This window comes from Dermacentor albipictus, chromosome 5 (genome assembly GCF_038994185.2).
Source record: "Dermacentor albipictus isolate Rhodes 1998 colony chromosome 5, USDA_Dalb.pri_finalv2, whole genome shotgun sequence".
Taxonomy (NCBI): domain Eukaryota; kingdom Metazoa; phylum Arthropoda; class Arachnida; order Ixodida; family Ixodidae; genus Dermacentor; species Dermacentor albipictus.
The window spans coordinates 126,172,189-126,195,617 of record NC_091825.1 but is presented as its reverse complement, the minus strand read 5'-3'; the positions used below and the strand labels follow the sequence as shown (position 1 = coordinate 126,195,617).

At 46.5% G+C, this 23,429-nt stretch overlaps 1 protein-coding gene across 4 annotated transcripts in view; it reads left to right on the top strand.

Annotated features, from left to right (window-relative positions):
- The window catches only part of LOC135913954 (uncharacterized), a 110,869-nt gene that overhangs the window by 77,365 nt on the left and 10,075 nt on the right, over nucleotides 1–23,429 (top strand). For all 4 annotated transcript variants that reach the window (XM_065446659.2, XM_065446661.2, XM_065446660.1 and 1 more), the window contains one exon: nucleotides 23,173–23,264. In XM_065446659.2, the coding sequence (XP_065302731.1) occupies nucleotides 23,173–23,264 (92 nt within the window). The remainder of the gene's footprint in view (nucleotides 1–23,172; nucleotides 23,265–23,429) is intronic.

Below are 23,429 nucleotides of genomic sequence, written 5' to 3'. Positions count from 1 at the left end.
TTCTTGGTCTTGGCTCTTACCGAGCGCTTTCTCTTTTTAATGAAGAAAATAGCTGTGAAACAATGTTTATATGCCGCCGAGAACGTCAAGGTAGCTGTGAAGGGAAATGTCAGTTTTGTCCAAATGAACGGCTCGAGAGTCTCTTAGTTTATTGCTATAGAGTGACGAAGACTGCACACGGAGAACTGCTGCTACAAGACTACCACGAATAACTACGACTAAAGATGACAGCACATTCTGCTTTCCACGTGCCAACAGCACAAGTGAATGTTTACTGTCGCACGGCGTAAACACACAAAATTATGTATCCAGGTACCATTGCTATCATAAATATAACACCCAGTCGATGCGGGATATATGCAATATCAGTTTTTAAAAACAAGCCGCTATCATTGATCGCTAAATGTCTATTGCATATGAGCAGCATGCATATCAAAATAAAAATAAAATAAAACTACAATATCTGCGATGTACTACGTAATTACAGCTTCCCTGTGCTGACGTCATGGAATGCTAAGAACAACTTTGATCTCCTCTGCTATAGCGAAGGAGCGGGCGCTAGAAGCCTAATTGGCAACGCGCCTAGTACGTAACAAATCATCGTTAGCCCTGGCATCCCTCCTTTTCATGTTGTCTGCACTTTGTGACGCTTCTATACAAACTGATTCATTAAATGAGCTGTTTCCCAACTACGTACAGTCCGTGCGTGGCATCGTTCTCGGCCAAGAACATGAAAGCTTAAACACGGCTGTTACGATGCCGTATGTGAGGGGCCTAAGCGATTACCTGTACGCGGTGCAAGTCGTCGTTATTAGCGGCACGAGATTTATTATTCCATATCGCCGTCGGAATCTCGTCGCTCTTGTTTATCGCCTGTCGCGTAGAAGAACGTCACCTTCGGGCACATCCGCCCTCCTATACACAGCGCGCCGGCTATAAAAGGTCCGCGGCGTGTTGCTTATTTAGAGGAACCGGCACTTTGCCCTGAATTCGGTATCAGCGCTCGTAGGTTCTAGATCGCTTTCTGTTCTACGTGCTACGTATACCCGCCGAGTGTACGTGTATATACCTGCTCCCGCAAACCGGCAATAATATCGCGTTCGAGCCGCTTCGACGCGACAGCAACAGGGGCTTCGCGTTAGCTGCCAGTAAATGCCGCCCAGGAAACACCCCCGGCAGGACGTATACGTATACGCTACCACGAGGTGGCGCCAGATGCGGCTGAAGGCCGTTCTGCTATTGACGTTAATAATGCTTCTCCGAAAAGCACTCCGGTCCAATCGGTGTACATGGGCGCTCGTTTTTATTCTTTTTTCTTGTTTGCTTTTGTTTTTGCGCTAACCACGTAACGTGTACAACATTTACGAGACTTCGACTCGTAAAAATCTGCCTATAGATGCCGTGGCATTGGCGCCAGTCAAGACGAGATTGATCAAAATGTGATTATCGCCGAATCAGTAATCGCACGTCCATAACGGCGACTGCCTTGCAGAAAGTTCGCTGTCTTGTGATAGTTACAGTTCGCCGCCTATGGAAGAAAGTTAAGGCGGCAGGTGAGAGAGAGCAGGGGGGGGGGGGGCGGCGAAGATAGAGACGGGCTTGAATCTTGTTTGCACAAGACTCACTTACAATTACTAAATTGATTCTTTTATAGCACAAGTCGCTGTACTTATCCTGGCAAGATAGAGAGGTCGCGGGAAGACGAAGACTTGAAAGAACCAAAAGTAGCCGAGCAGAGAAAACTTCAGCCTTGAGCGAACGTTTCGAACGTTCCTATTAGCAGGGACTGTACTTCGTCAGGGCCCTTACGAGTAATTGTCGCCTTGTCGAAACGTTCGCTCCGGGCTGATGGTTGAGGAGCATACTTACAATGACAGTTTCGTGGCGTCTCCTATATTCGCATTTGCGCATATGACTCTCGCACAGAAGTGTTCTTAATATTGTATATATGAATGAGAACGCCCGCCGCGGTGCCCAGTGGCCATGGCGTTGAGCTCGTGCTCTCGAGGTCGTGTGTGCGATCCCTGTACGGCGGCCGCATTTCGATGGGGGCGACGCGCAAGAACGCTCGTGTACTTAGATTTAGGTGCACGTTAACGGAAACCCAAGTGTTCGAAACTAATTCGAAGTATCACCACTACGGCGTGCCTGATAATCGGATCGTGATTCTGGCACGTAAGACCCCAGAATTCTCATTTTTTTTAGATGTGACTAAAAGGATGATGTAAAGCCAACTATATTCATCCAGTTAACTAACTTTATATGTCGTATGACAACCCACATATGCACCGCAATCTGCTGTGTATATAGTTTCTGGGCAGAACAGCGAGGAGGGAAAGAAAGCGGCAGCGTTGGACGGACAGCGCGTGCTTGCACAGAATTTGCAGGGCTGCACTGAGACGAAAACAGCATGTGGTCAAAATTTATCCGGAGCCCCCCGCTATAGCGTCCGTCATTTAAGCGTCAAAGCAAACACGTCATTCAATGTCAAGTTCACACGTAGCCAACGAGAGCATGATCAATCTCCAATGTGGCAAATCTCGCATTTGTCTTTGATTGAAGTTGAAGCGGTGATGACGTTGTACTTGATAAAAACAAAAGGAACAGCGTGGATGACATAACACTGAGAAAGAGGAACAGACAGGACGAGCGCTGTCTGTTTTTTAATTCAGTGTTGTATTGTTCACCCTGTATTTTTCGCCATGTAATACACAGTCCGACTCAACCAACTTTCAAGTAAACAAGTGATTCCACTCTTCGCTCTTAAGAGGAAATAATCATGCCTGAAAGAGTTTTCGTGGCAGGCGGAGTACGATTACGTTACTGTGGAAGGGAAAATATGCGATTACCTGTGTGGAGCATGAGAATTAGACAAACATGTTTGTTTGTGGAACACCAAGTGAGAATACTTGAGCCTGGCGATTTCACGACTCATCTGGAGCGGATCGAGTCCCAGTTTGCCTAACATACCAGAAACAGATGATGGCGTTCTGTAACCTCAGAAGATAAACCGTGCAGCTAGGGGCTGGATTCGCTGCACTTTGGCAATTTCCTTATTTAAGTGTGGTTCCCATACTATGGAAGCTTACTCTAAGACTGGGCGCACTAGGGAGCGACAAGGTTGCAGTTGAAGTTAATTATTTGATGTTGATCAGCTGTTACGTAGAAACAGTTGATGTTTCTTCGTAAGAATCAAAGTTTTTTCTTAATTCTTTCTCGCATACCTTATCGATATGAGTGCCTCATCCGAGGCTCTTGGTAATTGTTAAGCCTAAGTATTTGACACAGGCAACAGATTTGAGGTTTCCATCTCCGATGTGATAAGTATAAAGAAATTGCTTTTGTTTTGTTGTTATTATCATTGAAATTGGTTATGAAAAGTTTATTTGCATTCCTCCTTTGTCGCACTAGCCCGCCAGTCTACAAAGAGTGTTGTTGAGTGTGTCCCGGCTTGAAGAACTCTTGATAACAGAATAAATGATAAAATCATCTGCAAACAATTTCACCTTGACATTTGGATCCGTATATTTACCAATATTATTAACATAAATGAGAAACAACAGGGGTCCCAACACTGACCCCTGTGGCACACGATAGAAAACACGCAAGTTTTCAGACTTCACACTACAAATTTTCCACAATCTGCTTATGATTTTCTAAGCAGGCCAGAATCAAACGCACTAGATTTTCCGGTAGTCGAAGCATTTTAAGCGTTTCACTTAAGGTAGCATGCGGTACATGGTCCAATTCATTTTATAGGTAAAGAAATATTGCATCAATTTGCAGGCGATTGTCTAAAAGTCGTGTATGACGGACAGCAATTCAGGTGTTGGAAATTTTGCATGAAAATTACGCTGATAATCAACAAAAAAATATTTACTTCCAGGTGGTTAGATATGCGAGCAGCGATAACACGCCCCAAAAGCCCACAACAAGTGCTTATTAGGGAAATAGGTCCACATATGCCGGGATCAAGTTTATCGCCTGCTTTAAACATTGGTATTACCATGGTCGTTGGCTAATCTTTAGGTATTGAGCACTGTTTAAGCGTTGTATAAAAAGAAAAGGTCTCTCCGGAGTAATTCTGACCACCTGGGGTTTCTTTAACGTGCACAAAAAGGTACACGGGCCTTCTTGAATTTCGCCCCTATCGAAATGCGGCCCCCGCGGCCGGGATTCAATCCCGCGATCTCGTGCTTAGTAGCGCGTCGCTATAGCCGATAAGCCACCACGTAGGGCGAAGGGCGAAAACTTGTTGGCGAGTTTTTTTAAGAATGTAATCATAGCCTGCTTGTAGAACTTGTCGCGAGGGTTGTGTAGTTTGAGAACTTAAATTTAGGTGCACGCTAAAGAACCCCAAAGAACTCCTGCACTATACGGCGTGACTCATAATCAGATTGTGGGGATTGTACGTAAAACTCTGGAATTTCCAATCTGGTCTGTGATGGTGAGCTTCAATCCTCTCAAGCAGAGACATCGCCTCCTGGATGCAGCTTTAATTAGTTCAGCTTTGGTTAGCCGCTATTCTGTAGTGTTTTTCTTCCGTGAGCCTATGAGAGAAGATGGGAACCCGTCTATATCCAATGAGCGCAGGTATCGTGACATAATCAGCTTTCTTTTTGTTTGGTGTGTGCGTGTGTGAGTGAGTGTGTGTGTGAGAGTGCGTGTGATTGTGCAGGCACTAATAGCGCTTGCGCGGAGCCCTTTTTAAGAGAGTCAAGTTCAAGACTGTCAACTACAGGAGCAGCGTAACCAAGTTTGTTTCCAACGGTGCAAAGAACTAACAAACTTAAACGGAATAAAAGTTCCACCGCGTTAAAAACATGACAAATTGAACTCTCTGAATGTTCTTCATAACTTTACCGTTGTGGAAGAACGATCAACAAGAACACAGGAGAGAATTGATTTCTAACGCACGGCAAGAGTATATATATTGAGTATATATTTTTGCGAGGCTATAGGAAGGAGAGGAATGCCGCGGACGCGAACTTCGAGCTCTTGCTCGTGGCTCTTAGTGTACGTAATCAGGTTTTTCTTTCTTTCTTTTTGTTTGCATGCCAAGGAAAAGTTGCCTCGAAAGACTCGAGCCACCTACGTTTTCTTTGTGAGTACACTAGGCCGCGCTACACTACAAAGTGATAATGTAAGAACGGAATTAAATAGCAAATGAGGAGCGTATACGACATTACAGAGCAGGATATATATACTCCCGCCTGTCACATGCGAGAACAAAGAACATTTTTTTCAGCACTAAGACAAAAGAAAAACAATTCCACTCTATAAGCGAAAGAGTTTGCAGTATTCGAAGTACCTGGTCATTTGAGAAAAAAAAGGAAAAATTACAAGAGCCGTTCGTTGTGAAATCTGAACGCGGATATGCATGCTGACGGCGGCCATAACATTCCTGGCTGCTCTTTCTTTATTTTGTATTATTATTATGCTTGCGGTATAACGACGTTTTTCATGTCGTCGGAGAAGCAATTAAAATTCACGAAATATTGGCGCATTTTTAGAAAGAAACAGCGGGGAGGTAGTTATTGAAAATCTTTCTCCTGTACGTTCCCGGGATAACTAACAACAACCAAGCAACGACCATTAACGTTCCCCTCCTACCGTTGTTATTTTCTCTCATCTTGTGCGTAGTGCTCCAGATTTCTCTTTAAACCGCAGGCGCTTCATTTTGTCCTGTTCTACGAGTTCCCACCTTTATGGCGGGTCCGGTTTTTGCTTGTAGCGGCATGAACGCTTCCGACGCATTTTATTGCGATCGCAATTATAGGGACACTCCAGGCAAATTGCCGCCGTTGCCGTCGCCGGAATATAGTTGCTTGGATCATTCACGGATGTTTAAATTTGCGGACCTCGCAGTGGGAAGCGGAGGGCGTCGTATTATAATTGACCATACTGGACAAATAAAGTTTAATCCTATCCTATCCTGTACAGAGCTCTTTAGCATGCACCCGTACCTCTTTACACCATTTCACCTGTATCGGAACGGGGCCTCTGTAGGCAACCATTGAATTCGCGACTTCAGAATCAGCAGCTGAGCGTCAGCTACGGAACCATGGTTGTTCAACAATTGCTTGACTATAAAACGGTTTCCTTTATTTCCTCAACAGTTCTTCGGTCCCTACAGTTCTGTGAACATTTCCCTTTCGCTGCAGTTAGACTAGAACTCTCTGTTATGTGGTAAATTTTCTGCTTGGGAAAATTACCAATGGGCGTTTTGACATCTTGAGTGTGTCATGTTAGTCGGTCTTTAGCGCAAGTGATAGTCGCCCTCCAATCACTCAATCGTGCCATGAGCATTTCGATATATCGAGTGCGTCGTGCTAATTGGTTTCTAACGCAGCTGATCGTCACCCGCCAATCATTCGACCTAATCAAGAGCATTTCGATATGTCGAGCGGGTCGGGTTATTCTGTTTCTAATGCAAGCGATAATCATCTGCCAATCACTCGATTGTACCATGAGCATTTTTTTATATTTCGAGTGTGTCAAGTTATTTGGTCTCTAACGCAACTGTTAATGTCTCACCAATTACTGGGCCGTACCAAGGGCGTTTTGATAGTTTTCTGCCAACTGCATTTGTTATTCGGTTTCTAACGCATCTGGTAGTCGCCCGCCAATCACTCGACCGTAACAAGAGCATTTCTATATGTAGAGTGTGTCGGGCTCAACAGCTGAGCCCCTAGCAGCATCCAGAAACTACGAGCGTATAGAAGCAGAAAAGGGATGAACATTTTGATAATTGGTGCACTTCGATAACTTGTTTCGGATAGCACGGGGAGAAAGCCGCAAAAAAAAAAAAAACCAGGGCAATGCGCTAGCTCTGTCTGCTCGGTATGTTACTTGGAATGCACCTGCTACATATCGCCGAAGCATGGGCATCCGTTTTCGCTATGGCTTTATTCATCGCGTTAACTTCGTTTTGTTCGGAAATCACCTTCTACCTTTCGTGATTTTGTTCGCCGAAACAAGAACACCCGTTCTCGCCCGACTTTAATCGTCGCATTATCTTCTTTTTCGCACCTCAGGGTAAACAGGTAGCAGGTGCTCGCGATGGGCGCAGAAACCTCTTTTCACGCATTTAGTAAAATCAGAATAAGGATAATAGTTGAGAGCAAGACCGACCAGATGTATCGTTAACCATGCAAACTAAGCAGCCAAAGTATGCCTCGTAATGCCTTAGGAACGGCGTCACGCTGAGAAATATGGCTTCTTGCGCCATAAGAGAAGTTGATATCCAGAACAATTCACACTAACAACGGGTTATTCCTTTCTGTTCGTTCCTTTCCATTTTACTTTCCATCTCTCCTTACTAACATGTGTCTGCTCTCCTCAAAGGATTCATTTCAAAAACCTTCACTACAGAATGGCTCAGCATGTCGTCGTTTGTCTTCTCTCTCTCTCTCTCTCTCTCTCTCTCCTTTGCCTTTTTTTCTTCTTAAGACGTCCCTCGATGATCGAACGCACTAGTTATGCGGCGTAGTTTGAATCGTACATCAATTCACTTCCCCCGGAGACCAACTTCACAGCTTCGCTGTTATGGCGATGACAAGACTTTGCGCGTCAAATGGAGTGTGAACCCCTCCGCTTGGTCCGGAATATCCTACACGTAAGAAGTAACTGCTGTTCTTGTGAGAAGCTGGGCATTAGAGAAAAGCAAATGTTTTTTTTTTTCGCCTTCATGAAGCCGTTTAGTCGGCGTCTTTTCCTTCGTTTGAGCTGGAATGTTTAAATAGTCCGTGACTTCCCATAGCAAAAGGAAAAGTGATGAAACGTTCAGTGGCTGTGTATAGCCGTTCCCCGTTGAGAACCGTTAAAAAAAAAGATAAATTTGAAAGTCTCCGTTTCTCTCTCTCTCTTTTCAAACAAAGTTCACACAGATCCACTGAAAACGATCTATCTTTGTTCTTTTTTTTTCTGAAGTGATTTATGCGCTTAGTTCCAAGCTTGCTTGCGGGTGCGTCGAATCCTAGAGGACACCGACACATGTGAACTTACGTTCTAGCTCCATTTATCCGCCTAAATAGGAGGTGCCGTACGGACGGTTTAGTTTTCACCGGAATTTGTGCACGATGAATAGTGAATTAGACGCACGGCTGTTTGATCTCGCTGGCGAAACCGTTCTTACGGAGCGTTCGAAGGACGTGATGTGGCGACAAGGGTCACAAAGCTGCACATAAAGAAGGCTCGCACCCAGTGTACACTAGCGCGTGCTCGAAATAATGAGTGCTTTGCCTTTGTTAATTTTTTTTTTACATACACGGTTGTTTCATCATTATCATCGGCCTGGCTACGCCCACTGCAGGGCAGAGGCCTCTCCCATACTTCTCCGACTATCCGGTCATGTGCTAATTGTGGCCATGTTGTCCCTGCAACTTAGAACGACAGAAAGCTGAGCTGGTAGACTAGACTACATCACTACATGCCTCAGCTATACACAACACCACATTGCGAAAATTGCCTTAGCATACTAGACGTACATCACTTGCTCTGGCCGTGTGGTCGGACCAACGCAAACGAGAATCAAGGCTCCGCCAGGCTACAAGAAGCATTACGCAGCACGGACCTGGCGGAGCAGCTTTGGGCCGTCCAGCGAGCCCACGATCCGGCCACGGAGTTAAAATTCCCGGTCCCAACGTAGGAGTAGCTCGCCCTATGGGGCCTTGCGCCCCGTAGCTCGCAGGACCTTTCAGTAAAGTTATTCCATCCATCCATCAATCATAAGAAGCCAACAATGACACCATGGACAACATAGGGGAAATTACTCGTAGTTATTAATTGAATTAAAGAAATGAAAATGATGATAATAGTGATTTATTTAATTCAGTTGGTAAGTACAGTTAATTGCCCCTACGTTGTTCTTGGCGTCATTGTTTTTTGGCTTCTTATGATATGCACGCATCAGCGGGACATGGCGTAGCTTTAGTGGTGGCGTTGCGGTAAAATCAGTGGGACATGGCATTTCTAAAAGGAAACTGGCTACCGCAGAGTGTTAAATAAAGTGAGTGTACGCGAGATAGAGGACGATTATTGCCCGGCAACAAAATAAGCCCCAAGGTGCGTAAAAAATTCTTACAGTGTAAGTTAACACGTAAAGGTTATAAGTTAAACACGTAACGTTCACACAATGGTAAGGGCCAACGTGTTGTTTTGTCATCATCCTGGTTTCTTAGTGTAAAAGGAAGTCACTAGGAAAGGAACCCTCTGTTTATGTCTAAGCCAACATTCAATTCCCCATTTCGTGACGCATGAATTGTCGTTATGTCGTCGACGTCGCCCTTTCGTTATTGTAGTTGTCGTCGCCGTTATCGTCGTTGCTGGTGTCCTGGTTGTCATGGGGCCACTTACCGCTGCTTTGTCGTCGTCGACGTTCTCGTTGTAAGTGGACCGGTTATCATTGCTGTGGGCGGCACGCAAGTCTTTCTTTTAAGCGACCTTTGCCACACGTATATTTTTCTTCATCCGCCTCGCGGCAAAACTTCGTATAGCCATGTTCCACCGTCACGGTAGGCCACTGCAAGTAGCAAATAGGAAGCTTTGAAGACGTCGTCGCAGGAGTATCGAACGGTGGCTCTCCGAGACCAGAGAATTGGTGCCTCGAGGCGTACGTCAGAGGACAAAATGCTCCGTTGTAAATTGATGCAGTTCATCTAAGTGGGTGAAGGAACATCAGGGCCAGTTTTCTCCCCCTTTATCTTCTTGCTGTGTAGCAGCCCGTACAGACAGTCTCGAAAAAGTAGCAAAATGGGAGAGCCTGGGGCTAGAGCGGTTCTGTTGGCGAAAACCTCGTTTGGGAGTTTGTGCAAAAAAAGGAAGAAATAAATGGAGGGCTACGTTTAGTGGCGTGAGTACAACGTATTTCATTTTTTTTTACCCTGTTTCCGTTGATAACGGATGGTAAAGAAGGAAACTGTGCGTAAAATATTGATCTCAATAAGACGTCACAGATTTGACAAGCAGCTCGGTACTCGATTTACTCGGCAATCTTAAACGCCTGCTTTCGCGGACATATGCGCTAACTCTGGATGAACGATGAGCGAAAGAGACTGAATAGCTAGCGATGGCCTCTCTTTCTCACTCAATGCTGAGCAGAATAGAGAACAGCAATAATTATTCAGGAATTAGACTGACACGCACTCTGTAGCGTAAGCACGTCTTTTTCGGCCTCAGCTGTAGGTATTGAGGGTGTTGTTTTGCGTGTGCCGTCCGTCAGAAGTGTAGGTATTGAGGGTATTGTTTTGCATGTGCCGTCCGTCAGCGGTGGCATAGGCACGGAGTAAAGTGAGGCGAAAGAGGTGACTGCACACGTGACTTCATTGTAAAAGGATTCCAAGTTTGTCGCGTTGCGTCTGGATCGAGGTGATGCTCCTTAGTCTCGCTGAACCGACGCAAAGAGGAACCTCTTCTACGCGCACGTTCCTGCAGGTTACGTGCAGCTTATTCGGCAGCTTACGGGCCTTCCGCCGAGGCTGTGCTATATGCTTTAGCATAATTATAAACTTTTTCGACGGATACCTTTCTACAGCTCATTTCGAGCTCCATCTTCGTTGGCGTGTCCACGTCAGCGTATAGCTGATTGTCAAACATCATGGTGTGTATTTCAAGAAATATAAAACATCCGTTCCGCGATGCTACCGTCGAATAAGACAGTTGCGCTGTTTGCTCGAGTGACCCATTCAGGATCGTCAAGCTGTATGGCGCAGAGGGAACGGCCACAAAAAGAAGGATAAGATGACACGCGGAGCGCAAGAAACTTGCGCTCTGTGTGTTGCCTTGTCCTTCTTTTTGTGGTCGTTCCCTCTGCATCGCACAGCCCGATGATCACCAAACACGAAGCCCAAATTACCACTACCCACTAACGAATCTTCCATAGGCATCATTGGATCTTGTCACCGTCATACACAGTCCCTAATGTAAAATCAATACTGTCGGCAAGTGAAGCGTGCCTTTCGTACTTAACCAATAATAATCCAGTATTGTATGTTCAGGGCTTATATTTACTACACGTGTGTCCTTTAATTAGTGCAGGTGACGTACGGTGCTTGGGCATGGTATCAGCTAAACGTCGATGTATCAAGTTCACCCGTACACACAACCAGTTCGCGTCGCACAACCTATACTGGATGAGTCAACCCGGGGTCATTATTTCACCTGTTCTAATTACGTTCGGGTTGCCAGATGTTTGGGGCATAAGCATGAGACAGTGGAGGGGTGAATAGAAGTTACCATACCGCGAACTAGCTGTCTTTATATTACTGCTCTTTGAGGCCGCCCCTTGTATAGGCCACGAAAGGTTGCCGTAGCTCTACGTTGCAGCAGCCTTGTGGAGGCAGCCCCTTTACGGGTTGTGTGATTGTAGGTTTAGTTAACTGCTGTTTTGGCCTGGCTTTCCGTCTAGCTATTTCTTGTGCACGATAAGCACAAATGCGTGGACATATGCGAATAATATTTCTTTCTTTTTTAGAGGAGAAAGCTCAGCACTGCTAAAGCGTCGAGCTTTTCCAAGCGCCGTAAAACCACGGCGCGTTAGGGGCACGCAAAACATGCCGCACACCGCAGGCGGAGAGGAACGACTGGAGTCCAAACGAGGACGTTAGACTCACTGCGACCTCAAGGAGCGAGAGAAGAAAGAAAAATATGCTGATATTTTGCAAGCGTCCTGACAAGATGCGCACAGTCCAAGCACCGATGCCAGAAGACCGCATCATTCTTTTCCTTCTTTCATCACACGCCTTGCTTGACAAAAAAAGGACAGCGTTTGCTTCAAGTTCCTTTGAGGAATCGATGGTGAAGACACCGACTTGCACAGCGCGGTGTACTGTCGCTTAGTGCGCATAGCTCTCTTGAAGTTTCTGTGGTGGCTGGCTGGTCTATGGCGCCTTCTGGATCGGTGCTGGGAAACACCGGTCCCACCGATCCTGACCTTAGTACGTCGTAACCGAGCGTGTTTTCCTTCCACCATCGTGAATGCTGCAGCATTAGTTTCGTTATTTCGGTTTTTATTTTTGTTCCTTGTTTCTTTTGTTTTTCTTTCTAGTGCCACAAACGCGCTACGCTCTTTATTGTGTGATAGTCTGGTGCGAGACTACCGGGCGTTTGCTCGGAGGCACAATCTGGCGAAAACGACAGAGGAGGAACGAATAGGAATAAAAGTACGTGTGTGCATGTGAGCAAGGGGGGGGGGGGGGACGCTCATGTGTATGGGGAGACGGGTGGGAGGAGTGTCGTATTAGAGCTGTCTAGTTGCGCGGGCACGTTCTTACGGTTGACTGGTCAAAGAGCATAGAAACGATCTCGCCGAATGAAAACTAGTGGCAGCTTGTAGCAGAGGAGAAACTGAGGTGGAGTGAGTACAAGCCGCAACACTATGAGCGTGGAGAGACGCTTTTCTTTTTATCTTTTCGTTGACCATCGTTTCTTAACGGCTTCTTCGAAAAGGGCAGATGGTTTACACGGTCCCTCTTCTTTGTGTTGCCTTTCCAGACCAATTATTAAAAACGTGCCCTCCTTGTGCTACAGTCTTGTTTGCACAATTCGCTTGCTAGTCCGCAGCCAGGGTGAATTGGCTTCCGTTTCGTTATTCCGAGTCGTTCTTTTTTTCTTTCTTCCTTTTTATCATCTTTACGGAAGCGAATCTTCTGTAGGAACTGTCTGACCGTTGTTATCACTCCGCCAAAAATAAGCGCGAACAACTTTCTTCTTCTTTCGCTGTTCGTTATTTCCTTTTGTTTTCTCCAATTTCCTTGTTTTTTCTTTCTTTCTTTCTTTCTTTCTTTCTTTCTTTCTTTCTTTCTTTCTTTCTTTCTTTCTTTCTTTCTTTCTTTCACTCTTTCTTTCTTTCTTTTTAGTTCCTTTCCGTCGTGTCTGGTTATCGCTGACGCACCACTTCCTGCGGCCTCGCGTGGTACGGCAAGCCGGGAGGCATGCGATTGATATGCGCCAACGCCGCCGCGCGATCTGTCACGCCTCGAAGGGCGTCATACAAATGCAGGCACCCAAACGCAAGACGCATGAAAGATGTGGGAGGGCGGCGTGCGGCTATTCTGTGCCGGCGTGAGGAGGCGAGACGAATACAGCGACTGCGGGCGGAACTTCAATTTCTGCCCGGCTTCTTCCTTGCAAAACAGGACGAGAAACGCCCGGCGCGTGGCGTCCGTTTTCATCCGCAGCGTCAGTTCCTTGACCTCCAGCGCGGCCAAAACGCGGCGATCCATTCAATTATGTGTTCCTTTCTTCTTCTTGCCCCCCCCCCCCTCTTTATTCTTTGTCCTCTTCGTGCTATGACCGTTTGTTCCAGCGAAAACCCAGGGAAGCAGCGTCGAACCGAGTGCCTAGTTTAGCCTTAGATTCCAGGAAACTGTGTAGTTAAATTGGCAGAGTATATTTGTATTAATTATAGTTATATGCACTTGCCCTGTCGTTGGTAAAACAAAAAACTTGCAGAGTCTTTAACTTTCATATCCTATAATCTCACACAATCACAGGGGGGAGGCATGTATTTTTGCGAGTATATTGGAACCCATATACATGAGCATCAGTGGCGGCTCAGTGGCTGTGGCATTCGACTGAAACCTGACCACGAAATGAGCTCATTAGTGGATCACGAGCGCGAATTTGGACAGTCGCACTTTGCAGGGGCAGCGTCTGATTCGTTTACTATTCTTGGTGTAATAAGAGAGGCACCCGCGTCTGAAACTCGGTCTATTCTCTTTTGTGTCGTGAAAAGATATTTTCGTTCGCAATACATTCGTAGCGGATATGTTCGTGTTATGACTAAATATATGTTTTGTGTGTTGCAATAACGAAGCGCTGGGTTAGAGGCCTCTATGGTTTTGTGACTACGCGTGTTCATATGAAGACGAGCCTAAAGGATAGGCTGCATTTGCTCCTCTTTCCTAAGCACAGGCAATTCAACATCTTATATTCATGCAGTTTCATATAATCCTGCCCACGAGAATGTTCATTTGGGTCATTCCATTTCCCAAGGCGTTGAAATACGTCCTCCATACTTGCAATTCATCAGAAGTGTCATCGCGTGGCGATTAGGGGCTGTGCAAGTTCGAGCCACGTTGTACCTGTAATGCTCGCTTTCTTTTTCATGCGAGTAAATTTGGGCAACACAGTGACAAAACAAAATACATCAAAACTCGAAAGAGGGTTCTTCACATCTCTTATCAGTAAGTCCTAAACTACTACCCACATGTCCCTAGCTCTACAGCATTCGGTATTTTCTCGTGGGTTGTAGTTATGCTACGCAACGGACTAACCACATGTATACAAAGGTCACAACGGGCTCTTTCCGTCGCCCTCAAACCAACAACGCCGTTGGAGACTTTAAACCGCACTTCGCTTTGACATTACGAGGGCAGACGTACATAAAGCGTTGCGTTAAGTCGGCGAGAGTTGGTTGCAAGAAAGAGTGAATAAGATAGAGAACGGAAAAAAAGGAAAGAAATGGGGAGAACTGCGCATTTATTTGCCACGTGCCCTACGTCGTGGCGTGTCTCCACCGCAGGAAGATGAGCCACGCGCGCGCCTATATCCCAGCGCGCCTATGTAACGCCGTGCCACCAACGCAGAGTGCCGCTGTCTTGCGGATTATAAGCCGGCAGCTTCCTCCCCTCCTCCCTAGTTACCCTCGTGAGAGGGCCCTGCATGCGCACCGTTTCGTGTGTACTGCCAAGCTATCGCGCCTCTAACCCGAATGTCTCGTGGCCTCATTATCCAGGGGTCTCGGAAGCAGCCGCCCTCTTGTAAATGGCCTTCAGGATTTCAGACCTACGTTCGGCTTGCCCTCCCAGCCCCCCCCCCCCCTCCCTCACCCCCCCATCCAGCCCGCCAACAAACCGCGCGCGCCTGGACTGTAAGTGTGTTTCTGCGGTCGCCCGAAGCGGTCGCCGCGGAAACCCGCAAAGTGTTCGCCGGAGAGAAGATCCGCTTAATTACATCTGAATGCCGGTCGGCGGCCCCCGTGCAAGTGGGGGGCAATCTTCTAGGCTTCGCGCGAATCGTTTGCCGTGGAGGATGCCACGGGTCGGAAAAGCCGCGATATGCGCATCTCGCACGTGTAGCGTTGCCAATGAAGTGGCTTGAGCGCCGCGTGTCCAGCGGATGGCGGGCTTGCCGGAGGAAAGTCGCAGGAACTAACGGCCGCGTCGAGTCCAGACGGCTTTGTGGGCTCTGCTCGGCCCGCGAAGGGATAACAGCGCGAGACCGTGCATAGTCCGAGACATATGGGTGGTGGGCAAGGTGGTGCTGCGCACAGAAAGAGGGCGAGAGAGCGAGAGAGAGAAGAGTACGGCTGTCACTAGTTTCAACAACCATCATAATGAACCAACAACAACATCATAATGAACCAACAACTACGTCATAGCACTAAAACACACTACAGCTCTAGCAGCTGGAAGTACCTGTTAGTATCATAATATGAAAGGAAAACACGACAGTACTCAGTCCGAGTTAAAAGAAGCGAAGAAATTGTGATGGTATTCGAGATGAAACAGCTATAGCCCAAGAAAGAGTGGTGGTAATATGAAGAAACTCTAACGTTTACTGAAATAATATAAGTGATTTTTAATGTATTTATCGTTATTACTTTATGTATTTGCGAGCTCGGCTTTTTTTCTCTTTTCATTCTATGCTTTAAGTTTGGTTACCAAATCTAGCGATAAATGATCATACCGCAAGAGAGGCTTGCTAATGAAAAAAAATTGGTACTGTTCGCGCTGCCTGCGGCTTTTCAATAATTCGATAAAGAAGTTATGTTTATGCAGCATGTCACGTCCGTACGCCCAACCTTACAAGCTTACCAGCGGTGACGTCTGAAGTAGCGAAGCTTGCATCTCTTGAACGGGCTGTGTGTTGTTTTTAAGCTTTCTTTGCTGAAGGAGAAGAGAACAAAACAATGAATAATGAAAAGAATTGTTAAATGATACGCGTACACGTAGCTCTTGCAGCAGGTTTATCTCCTGTCACTTATTTTTAAGTTCATGCTTGCAGTTTAATGTCACCAGTAAGCGGAAAGCGATAACAGTCATAAAGAGAAATGAATAGAAGAGTGGAAAGGCAGGGAAGGTTAACCAGACGCACGTCCGGCTTGCTACCTCGATGGACCAGCTCAACCTGGTCAACCGAGCGAGAAGGGCAGCTATAAGGCCGCTGGACTCCTGGACGGAGGGGACTGCAGAGCGGAGAGAGCTACCTACGCCCGTATGCTCTTTTGTATAAGGTTACTCTCTCTCTCTGGTTTGCTACCCTGTACTGGGCAAAGGGCCCTTAATTTGAGAACAAGTTAAGGACCGCGCAAAGAGCGATGGAACGAAGAATGCTAGGCATAACGTTAAGAGACAGAAAGAGAGTGGTTTGGATCAGAGAGCAAACGGGTATAGCCGATATTCTAATTAACATTAAGAGCAAAAAATGGAGCTGGACAGGTCATATGTAGCGCAGGCTATATAACCGGTGGACGATTAGGGTTACAGAATGGGTGCCCAGAGAAGGGAAGCGCAGTCGAGGACGGCAGAAGACTAGGTTAGGCGAGGAAATTAGGAAATTCACGGGCGCTAGTTGGCATCGGTCGGCGCAGGACAGGGGTAATTGGAGATCGCAGGGAGAGGCCTTCGTCCTGCAGTGGACTTAAAATAGGCAGATGATAATGATGATGATGATGGTGATTGTGATGATGATGATGATGATGATGATGATGATGATGATGATGATGATGATGATGATGATGATGATGATGATGATGATGATGACTTGGTAACGGGTATATGGGAACGCAAACAGAGGGAGAGGCGCAGTTGCTGGCACACTTGAATGTGCGCACCAACTCTATAAATTGGTCTCAGAGACTTGTAGACTTGAAGAACTGCAGTATCGCTCCCGTTGCTTTCTGCGCCAGCGACACGCAGGTTCATGGTCCGAGTGTTTTTGCTTCCGAAAATGGTCCCATGACAGTCAAGTTGGGAAAGCATGAGTACTTATCGATTGCGCAGTACATGAACACGCCATTTCAAAGTACTTTAGTGACTAGGCAGTGAATCACCCTCGCGGGTACTGCGAGTAACGACACAGTTTGTCTTTTTAGGGCGTTTTGAGCCGCGAGGTGGACGCTTCTGCGTTGTGCTTATCTCAAGAGCTCAAGCCTTACACAGCGTTCTCGAGAAAAATCCGGCAGCTTCAGTTTCCTTTTTAAAAAAATAAGAATAAATTGACAAATTTAGAGCTCGGCTGTGCATTTACGGCAGAGCAACGCGCTCGATGGAACTGCGCGGAAGCGTTTGCAGTCGAACGCTGCCAGCAATCAGCAGAACGCACGCGATATTCCGTGCTCATGCGGCTTTTGTTCATTTCCCCACCGACGATTTTCTATGTACAGACTCCTCTACAATTTATCGCTTTTTTCTGGTGCTACGTATCGCTGTATTCTAGACTCTCAGCGAAGACGTGGGACAGTCCGCTAACTTAAGTCTGCCTAGAGTTTCAGCTATACAACAGCTGAGCGTTTCGTGGTCATGGTTCTCGGGCAACCAGTAAAATGAGGGCGTAGTGCAGCTTTCATTTCCCGTATCTACATCTATAAATTTGCTATTGGTCGAAGCATATGACGCGGTGGCTCTTCTTGCGGCATATGCGGCAATGGCAACTTCTTGCTTAGCATGAGTTTTCCTGGTTCGTGTCGGAGCCTAAAAGGCCGAATCCCAACGGAGCGGACTAAAATAAAATAAGAACGCCTGTGCTTTCGCGCCTTGTATTCATGTTAAAGGACATCAGGCGGTAAAAACTTGTCGTAAGTCCTCCGCTTCTGCGTCTTTCATAGCCTGTGTATTGCACATGTATAGTCTGTCTAACGCTAAAGCGGCTGAAGACCTGAGCTTAACGCGCTGTTGCATTTAAGGGCTCCCGAAAGTTCATGTACGAGTTGCCACATCACTCTATCTGTTGTAAAGGCAGAGAGGAGAGCTTTTTGATGAGATGCAAAACAACTTTGCCGAGTGCGAAGAAGTTGTGTCAGCTGTGTGCGGTTCTGCTTCGGTGCCTGAAAAAAATTTATTCCGACGACCACGCGGTCACCTTCTGTTTATGTGCTTCGCCGAGTAGGTCACGAGTGGTCGCATCCAATCGACATCGCACCGTGACTCAATTTGCGGCACCGCCAAACCGTGCAGGCCGGCGCTTCTGCACCGGACAGCGAGGTTGTGTTGCGTGTAATCTCGCGTGGTACTACAAGGGTGCACGCCTAAACGGTCTACTGCCAACCTATGGCACTGGCCTGGAGACGCGATTAGCGTAGCAATTGGCGAAAGAAAAGAGAAGAAAGAAAGAAAGAAAGAAAGAAAGAAAGAAAGAAAGAAAGAAAGAAAGAAAGAAAGAAAGAAAGAAAGAAAGAAAGAAAGAAAGAAAGAAAGAAAGAAAGAAAGAAAGAAAGAAACGTGCTAAAGCCTGAACCCCAACAAAGATGCACATGCGTAGCACTTCTCGAAATAAATAGATTCCACCGTGTAGTATTTTGTTTGGCCACCAGGCTTTCGTTCGCACATTGACAGAAACAAGGACTCGGCAGTCCGGTAGCCAGGGAAAGCGAACGCCACCATCGAGTTGAAAAATACGAGAGAAAATAAAGAGCAACTTTGTTACGCGTCTCCCCGCCCAAACGCTTCTCGCGGGCCCGCCTGCCGCCCAAGCATTCTGGACAACGTAACAGGCCTTGCAGTCAAGCAGTGAAAGGGGAAGAAGAAAGTCAGAAGAAAACAAAAGATAACGAATAAATATGACAGAGCAAGGCAGCAGGGTTGCCTCCTTCTGTGCGCAGTGCAAGCGTTAGCAGGGGTGCTTCGGACGTTATGTCGCGTGTCTTCGTGGCCAGCGACGTGCCGAACAACACTTTCTGTATAGCGTATCGGCGTGCACCGTTCAGAGAAGCACATCGTTTATCCGTTACCGCCTCTCTTCTTGTCTGTTTACTTTTGCTATACTACCATAGGACGCGTTCATTTCGAGGAGTGGCGATAAATCCACGCTCGGCCGAGCTTATGAGGTGAGAACAGTAGCCTGGTGGCGCCTGCTTCCGTTCATTTTCTCGCTCAAGCCGGATATACTCGGCCCAGTTAGACAGCGTAACGCCTGGCGAATGTTTTTATCGGAAGCATCGGACATTGTCGACAACTCCGCTGAGGCGTCCCTGCCTCTTTAATCTCCTTGTAGAGATATGCCGTGTCATTATTGCCTTGGCTGCTCTATGTTGCTGTTGCTTCAGCTGAAGCTGGCCGGCCAATGCGATGCATGACCTGTGTTCATCGCGGTCAGTTTCTGTGCACTCTTGTCCTTTATGCTTCCCTTTGATTGTCTGCGCTCCCTTGACTTGTCCTCGAAAAGTTTTAATGAGCTTTTTAAGAAATTAATTTGCAGTGACGGACTTTTTCGCATTGATAGCAAGGAACGGAGTTCACTAAGGTTTTCATTCGTACAAGTGCTGCTAGTGCTGTTAATAATATGCTAAAAATCACTGTTGGCTGACATCTATACTATTACTAACAGTTTCAGGCAAGAACTATGTAAATACGTTCCAAAATGTTTGCGTGAGGACTAAGCCCGACACACTTTGACAGGGAAGTCGGGCAAAATACACAAGGAAAATTACAAAGAGCGAGGAAAGAAGTAGCTACCAGCATGATCATAAGCATTGAAGCCCCCTATCGACGATCAGAGCCTCTTTCGCGGTCCGCACTATCTGATCAAATCCATCGTTTGGCGTTTAGGTTTAACTTCAGTTTAAAACGTTCGGGCATGGAAAGAGTTATATTCATTGTGTGCTATCTCTGAAGCGACCTTGCTTCAGTGCTTTTGTGCTGCATTGTAATGTTACCGAGCTCAAGTAAAGCGCATTCATCTATTAACTCTTAATTTATCTTGTGGTTGCGTTCCGAACTCGTAGATTATAAGATAAGACTTCCAACCCTGCAGTGGAAAATAAAGCTCTCTCTCTCTCTCTCTCACGGATAAAACCTCGGATGGTAATTTTTTCGAGTTACTGCCTTCTCCACCTAGCCACAGAGGATTCTTGTATGCTACACTTAAAAATAACCTTTCAAAAGAAATAAAGAGAAAAGGCGGGGGGAGGGGAAGGGGTGTAGTTGCAAAACCGAGGTGACATTGTTTGGCCTAATGACAGTTCCGCTCAGACGCGGGGGAGGACCAAAGGGGCTTTGCCAAAAACGAAGCTTCTCTTTCTTTCACCTTCCCACGATCTGTACTCAGTTGATGATGAATGGCTTCTGGCTGGCTGGTCTATACTTCGGTGCACCATTCTTTCTCGCGTCTTGCAGACGCGCCCTTGGAAAAAAGAGAAACACTCAGAGTTCGAAACCCACGTGCTGATGATAACGACAGGGCTGTTTACTGCTTCTTTTTAAAATGAACCGGAGCCTTTCAAAGATACAAATAAGTGAGAAAGCATCCGACACCGAGTTTTCAGGGATGCAGATTTGCTGATGGGGCTTCGGTTTCTCCCGCACATATAACACCAACCATAGTTTTGCTTACCGAACCAGACATAAGAAGATATTCGAGAGTTCGATGCAGACGGTGAGAAAATTACTCCTGGAGGTGTTCTTTGTGTATGTATAGCCGCATCTGGAGCACACAATGCCGTGACAGCAACAGAGGCCGCTGGTTCCATGACGCCGGTGAGGGAATTCCCGGAGCATCGGTGGGGGTGGCATATGGTGCTGAGAATGAATGTCGGGGGCTCCCGCAGTGGGTCGTTACGAAATTCGCGCTGGCAACAGAGAGCGACCCATTAGCAATGCGAGAAAGCACGGGAATAGAAGCTGGGCTTCACCGGAACGACAAGATCGAAGAAAAATGAACCACTCGAAGGTTCAGTGTAATGCACTTCTTGGAAGTATTGTTTTATTATATACATATTTTTAGGCTCAGATTCGTTCGAACGGGGTTTCTTTGATGTCCCCCTCAACATAATTTAGTCTGAATATTCATACACTCCGCACTTCTGCTTTTATGCCCTCAATCTAAATATCGATTTTGATGTATTCGGAAGGCGAATTGCAGCTGGTGGTGAAGCGAAGATAATAAAAATCCCAGAAAACTGAGAAATAGTTTCGGTAACCTCTCATTATATTTTCTAGTGTAAAGCTGGCATTCAAAAAAATCCATATTGAGTTAGTGGGAATTAGGACTGGAAGGTTGCACGGTTAACAGCTCACCTTACCATCCCGCTGTGGTTGAGCCAGCCGCTTTTGGAACACATCGCAAACAGGGTTCTTCCCGTGGTTTCAAGTTTGAAATGATTGTGTAGCAGACAGGCGAGACTACGGGAAATCAATTGAACACAAGTGAAATACTGCAGCCTAGCGTAACAGAATTGGGGGTCGAGAACTATCGCTTTTGTACAGATTGTGCAGCGCTTTCATATAGTTCAAGTATATGCTTTGCGGCGAACGTTGCTTGAAATGTGCGCGTATAAAGATGAACTTATGTTTCTCATGACGACTTGTGTGTTGACAGTCGGCGGTATTGAAATGGCTGCAAATTAAATTAAATTTTGAGGTTTTACGTGCCAAAATCATGATTCAATTATGACGAACGCGGTAGCGGGGAACTCCCGATTAGCTTTGACCACCTGGGATTCTTTAACGTGCAACCAATCACGGTACATGAACGTTTTTGCATTTCGCCGCCATCGTAATGCTGCCACCGCAGCCAGGATTCGGTCCTTCGCCCTCGGCCTCAACAGCGCAACACCAAAGTCGCTACGCTACTACAGCGGTTCTGGAATGGCTTTTATCACTAGTTGTAGTGCTCGTATACTATGTATTTGTGTGATGTGGCGTGTTCCGCAAGGCCTTCCTCTTTCTCTTTCCGTTCTTTCTATCCTCCGTTCGAAGCGGCTGGACGTGGTGTCCTTTTCAGGAGGCAATTGCTACCCTGCCTTCTGACTAGGATTCTGACTAGAATCACACGTACGTCGAAAGGATAAACGAGTGTACGTACAATCTATATACAAGACTGCCAAAAATGTATGGCCGATTAGCTGCTCGTGCCGCGTTTGCTTCTCAACCTCGTCTTCGTGCTGCAGAGTGCTGCTGCACCGGTGGCACTCAAAAGCTTCGTGCGCAATAGCCACGAAACTACATGCCTCTACGAAATAATATTAATGATAATCAAGAGCATGGCGTGCTGGATTGCCCCTAGCGGGATGGCCAACACTCTAAAAACAGTTTGCACCCTTTGGGGTGTATATTTGTCCCACAACAACAATCGTCATCTCCCTTGCTTGCGTTTCCTTTCTTGAAAACTCGGCGCTCGCTACTTTCCTGTCGAGAATGCTGCGTCACACTGATAACGCGCATGCCGTTCGTGACTGGGAAGTACCGGGCTCGCAGCGTTAAAGAAAGGAAATGCGGGCAAGACAGATGACGATTATTGTTGTGGGACAAATATACACCCCAAAGGGTGCAACTGTTTTTAGAGTGAAACCAATGCCTAATCGCCGGGCGACGTTATGCATGATACACGTCACATATAGGCACTGTGTGAAAAGGGATGTCGGTGTTCATCTGATTTAAGCATGAATCTAGAAACGAAATCCTTATTTGATTTGTCAGTGTTCCTGCGATTCTAGTGATCGAACTATTCGCGCCCGTTCTGCCACGTGAACCTTCTACGTTAGCTCAATTGGACGAGCAACCGCCGCAGTCAGGCAATGGTACTGGATTCGATCCCCGGACCAAGACTAACTTTTCTACAACTCCCAAAGACTGCGCAGATTTCCGTTGCGGATTAGCGCTGTATTGAACTATGCGCCATCTTTGTCTTAGATGAATCTGCTTCAAACCGACGGTTTCTCATTGGTCAGTCCGTACACTATTATCGAGTATATTCGATGTACTTAGGAAAACTTGCTTTGTAAGTGCATTGATGATTTGTCTTCACTTTGTGTTTTGCCAGGGCCCTTGTTGTTTTGATCCTTCTTGTTTTGTAAGATGTGCATCATTGCCTAAGTACCGTTAGTTTTCCTGGAGCAACCAAATTCCTGCGATGAAGTCAAACCTTCCATTTAGAAATGAAGGTAGTCTAATTCCCTCAAACGATTTCTTTTGAAGTGACACGTAATTGTCGCTATGTTTGTTTTCCTCCCAGGCACCTGGTCACCATGAGCTGCCTTCACCTCTTCGCTCTTGTGGTCCTGGCGACGTGCGGATTATTTTGTGCCGTGCACGCCAACATGGAAGGTAATACGGGAGCTCCGGTTTATACGCTCGCTCCGCTTTATTCGCTCGCTCCGCTTTATACGCTCGCTCCGCTTTATCCGCTCGCTCCGCTTTATACGCTCGCTCCGCTTTATCCGCTCGCTCCTCACTGCCACCTTTAGCGCTATTCAAAGCGAAAATTTCGCT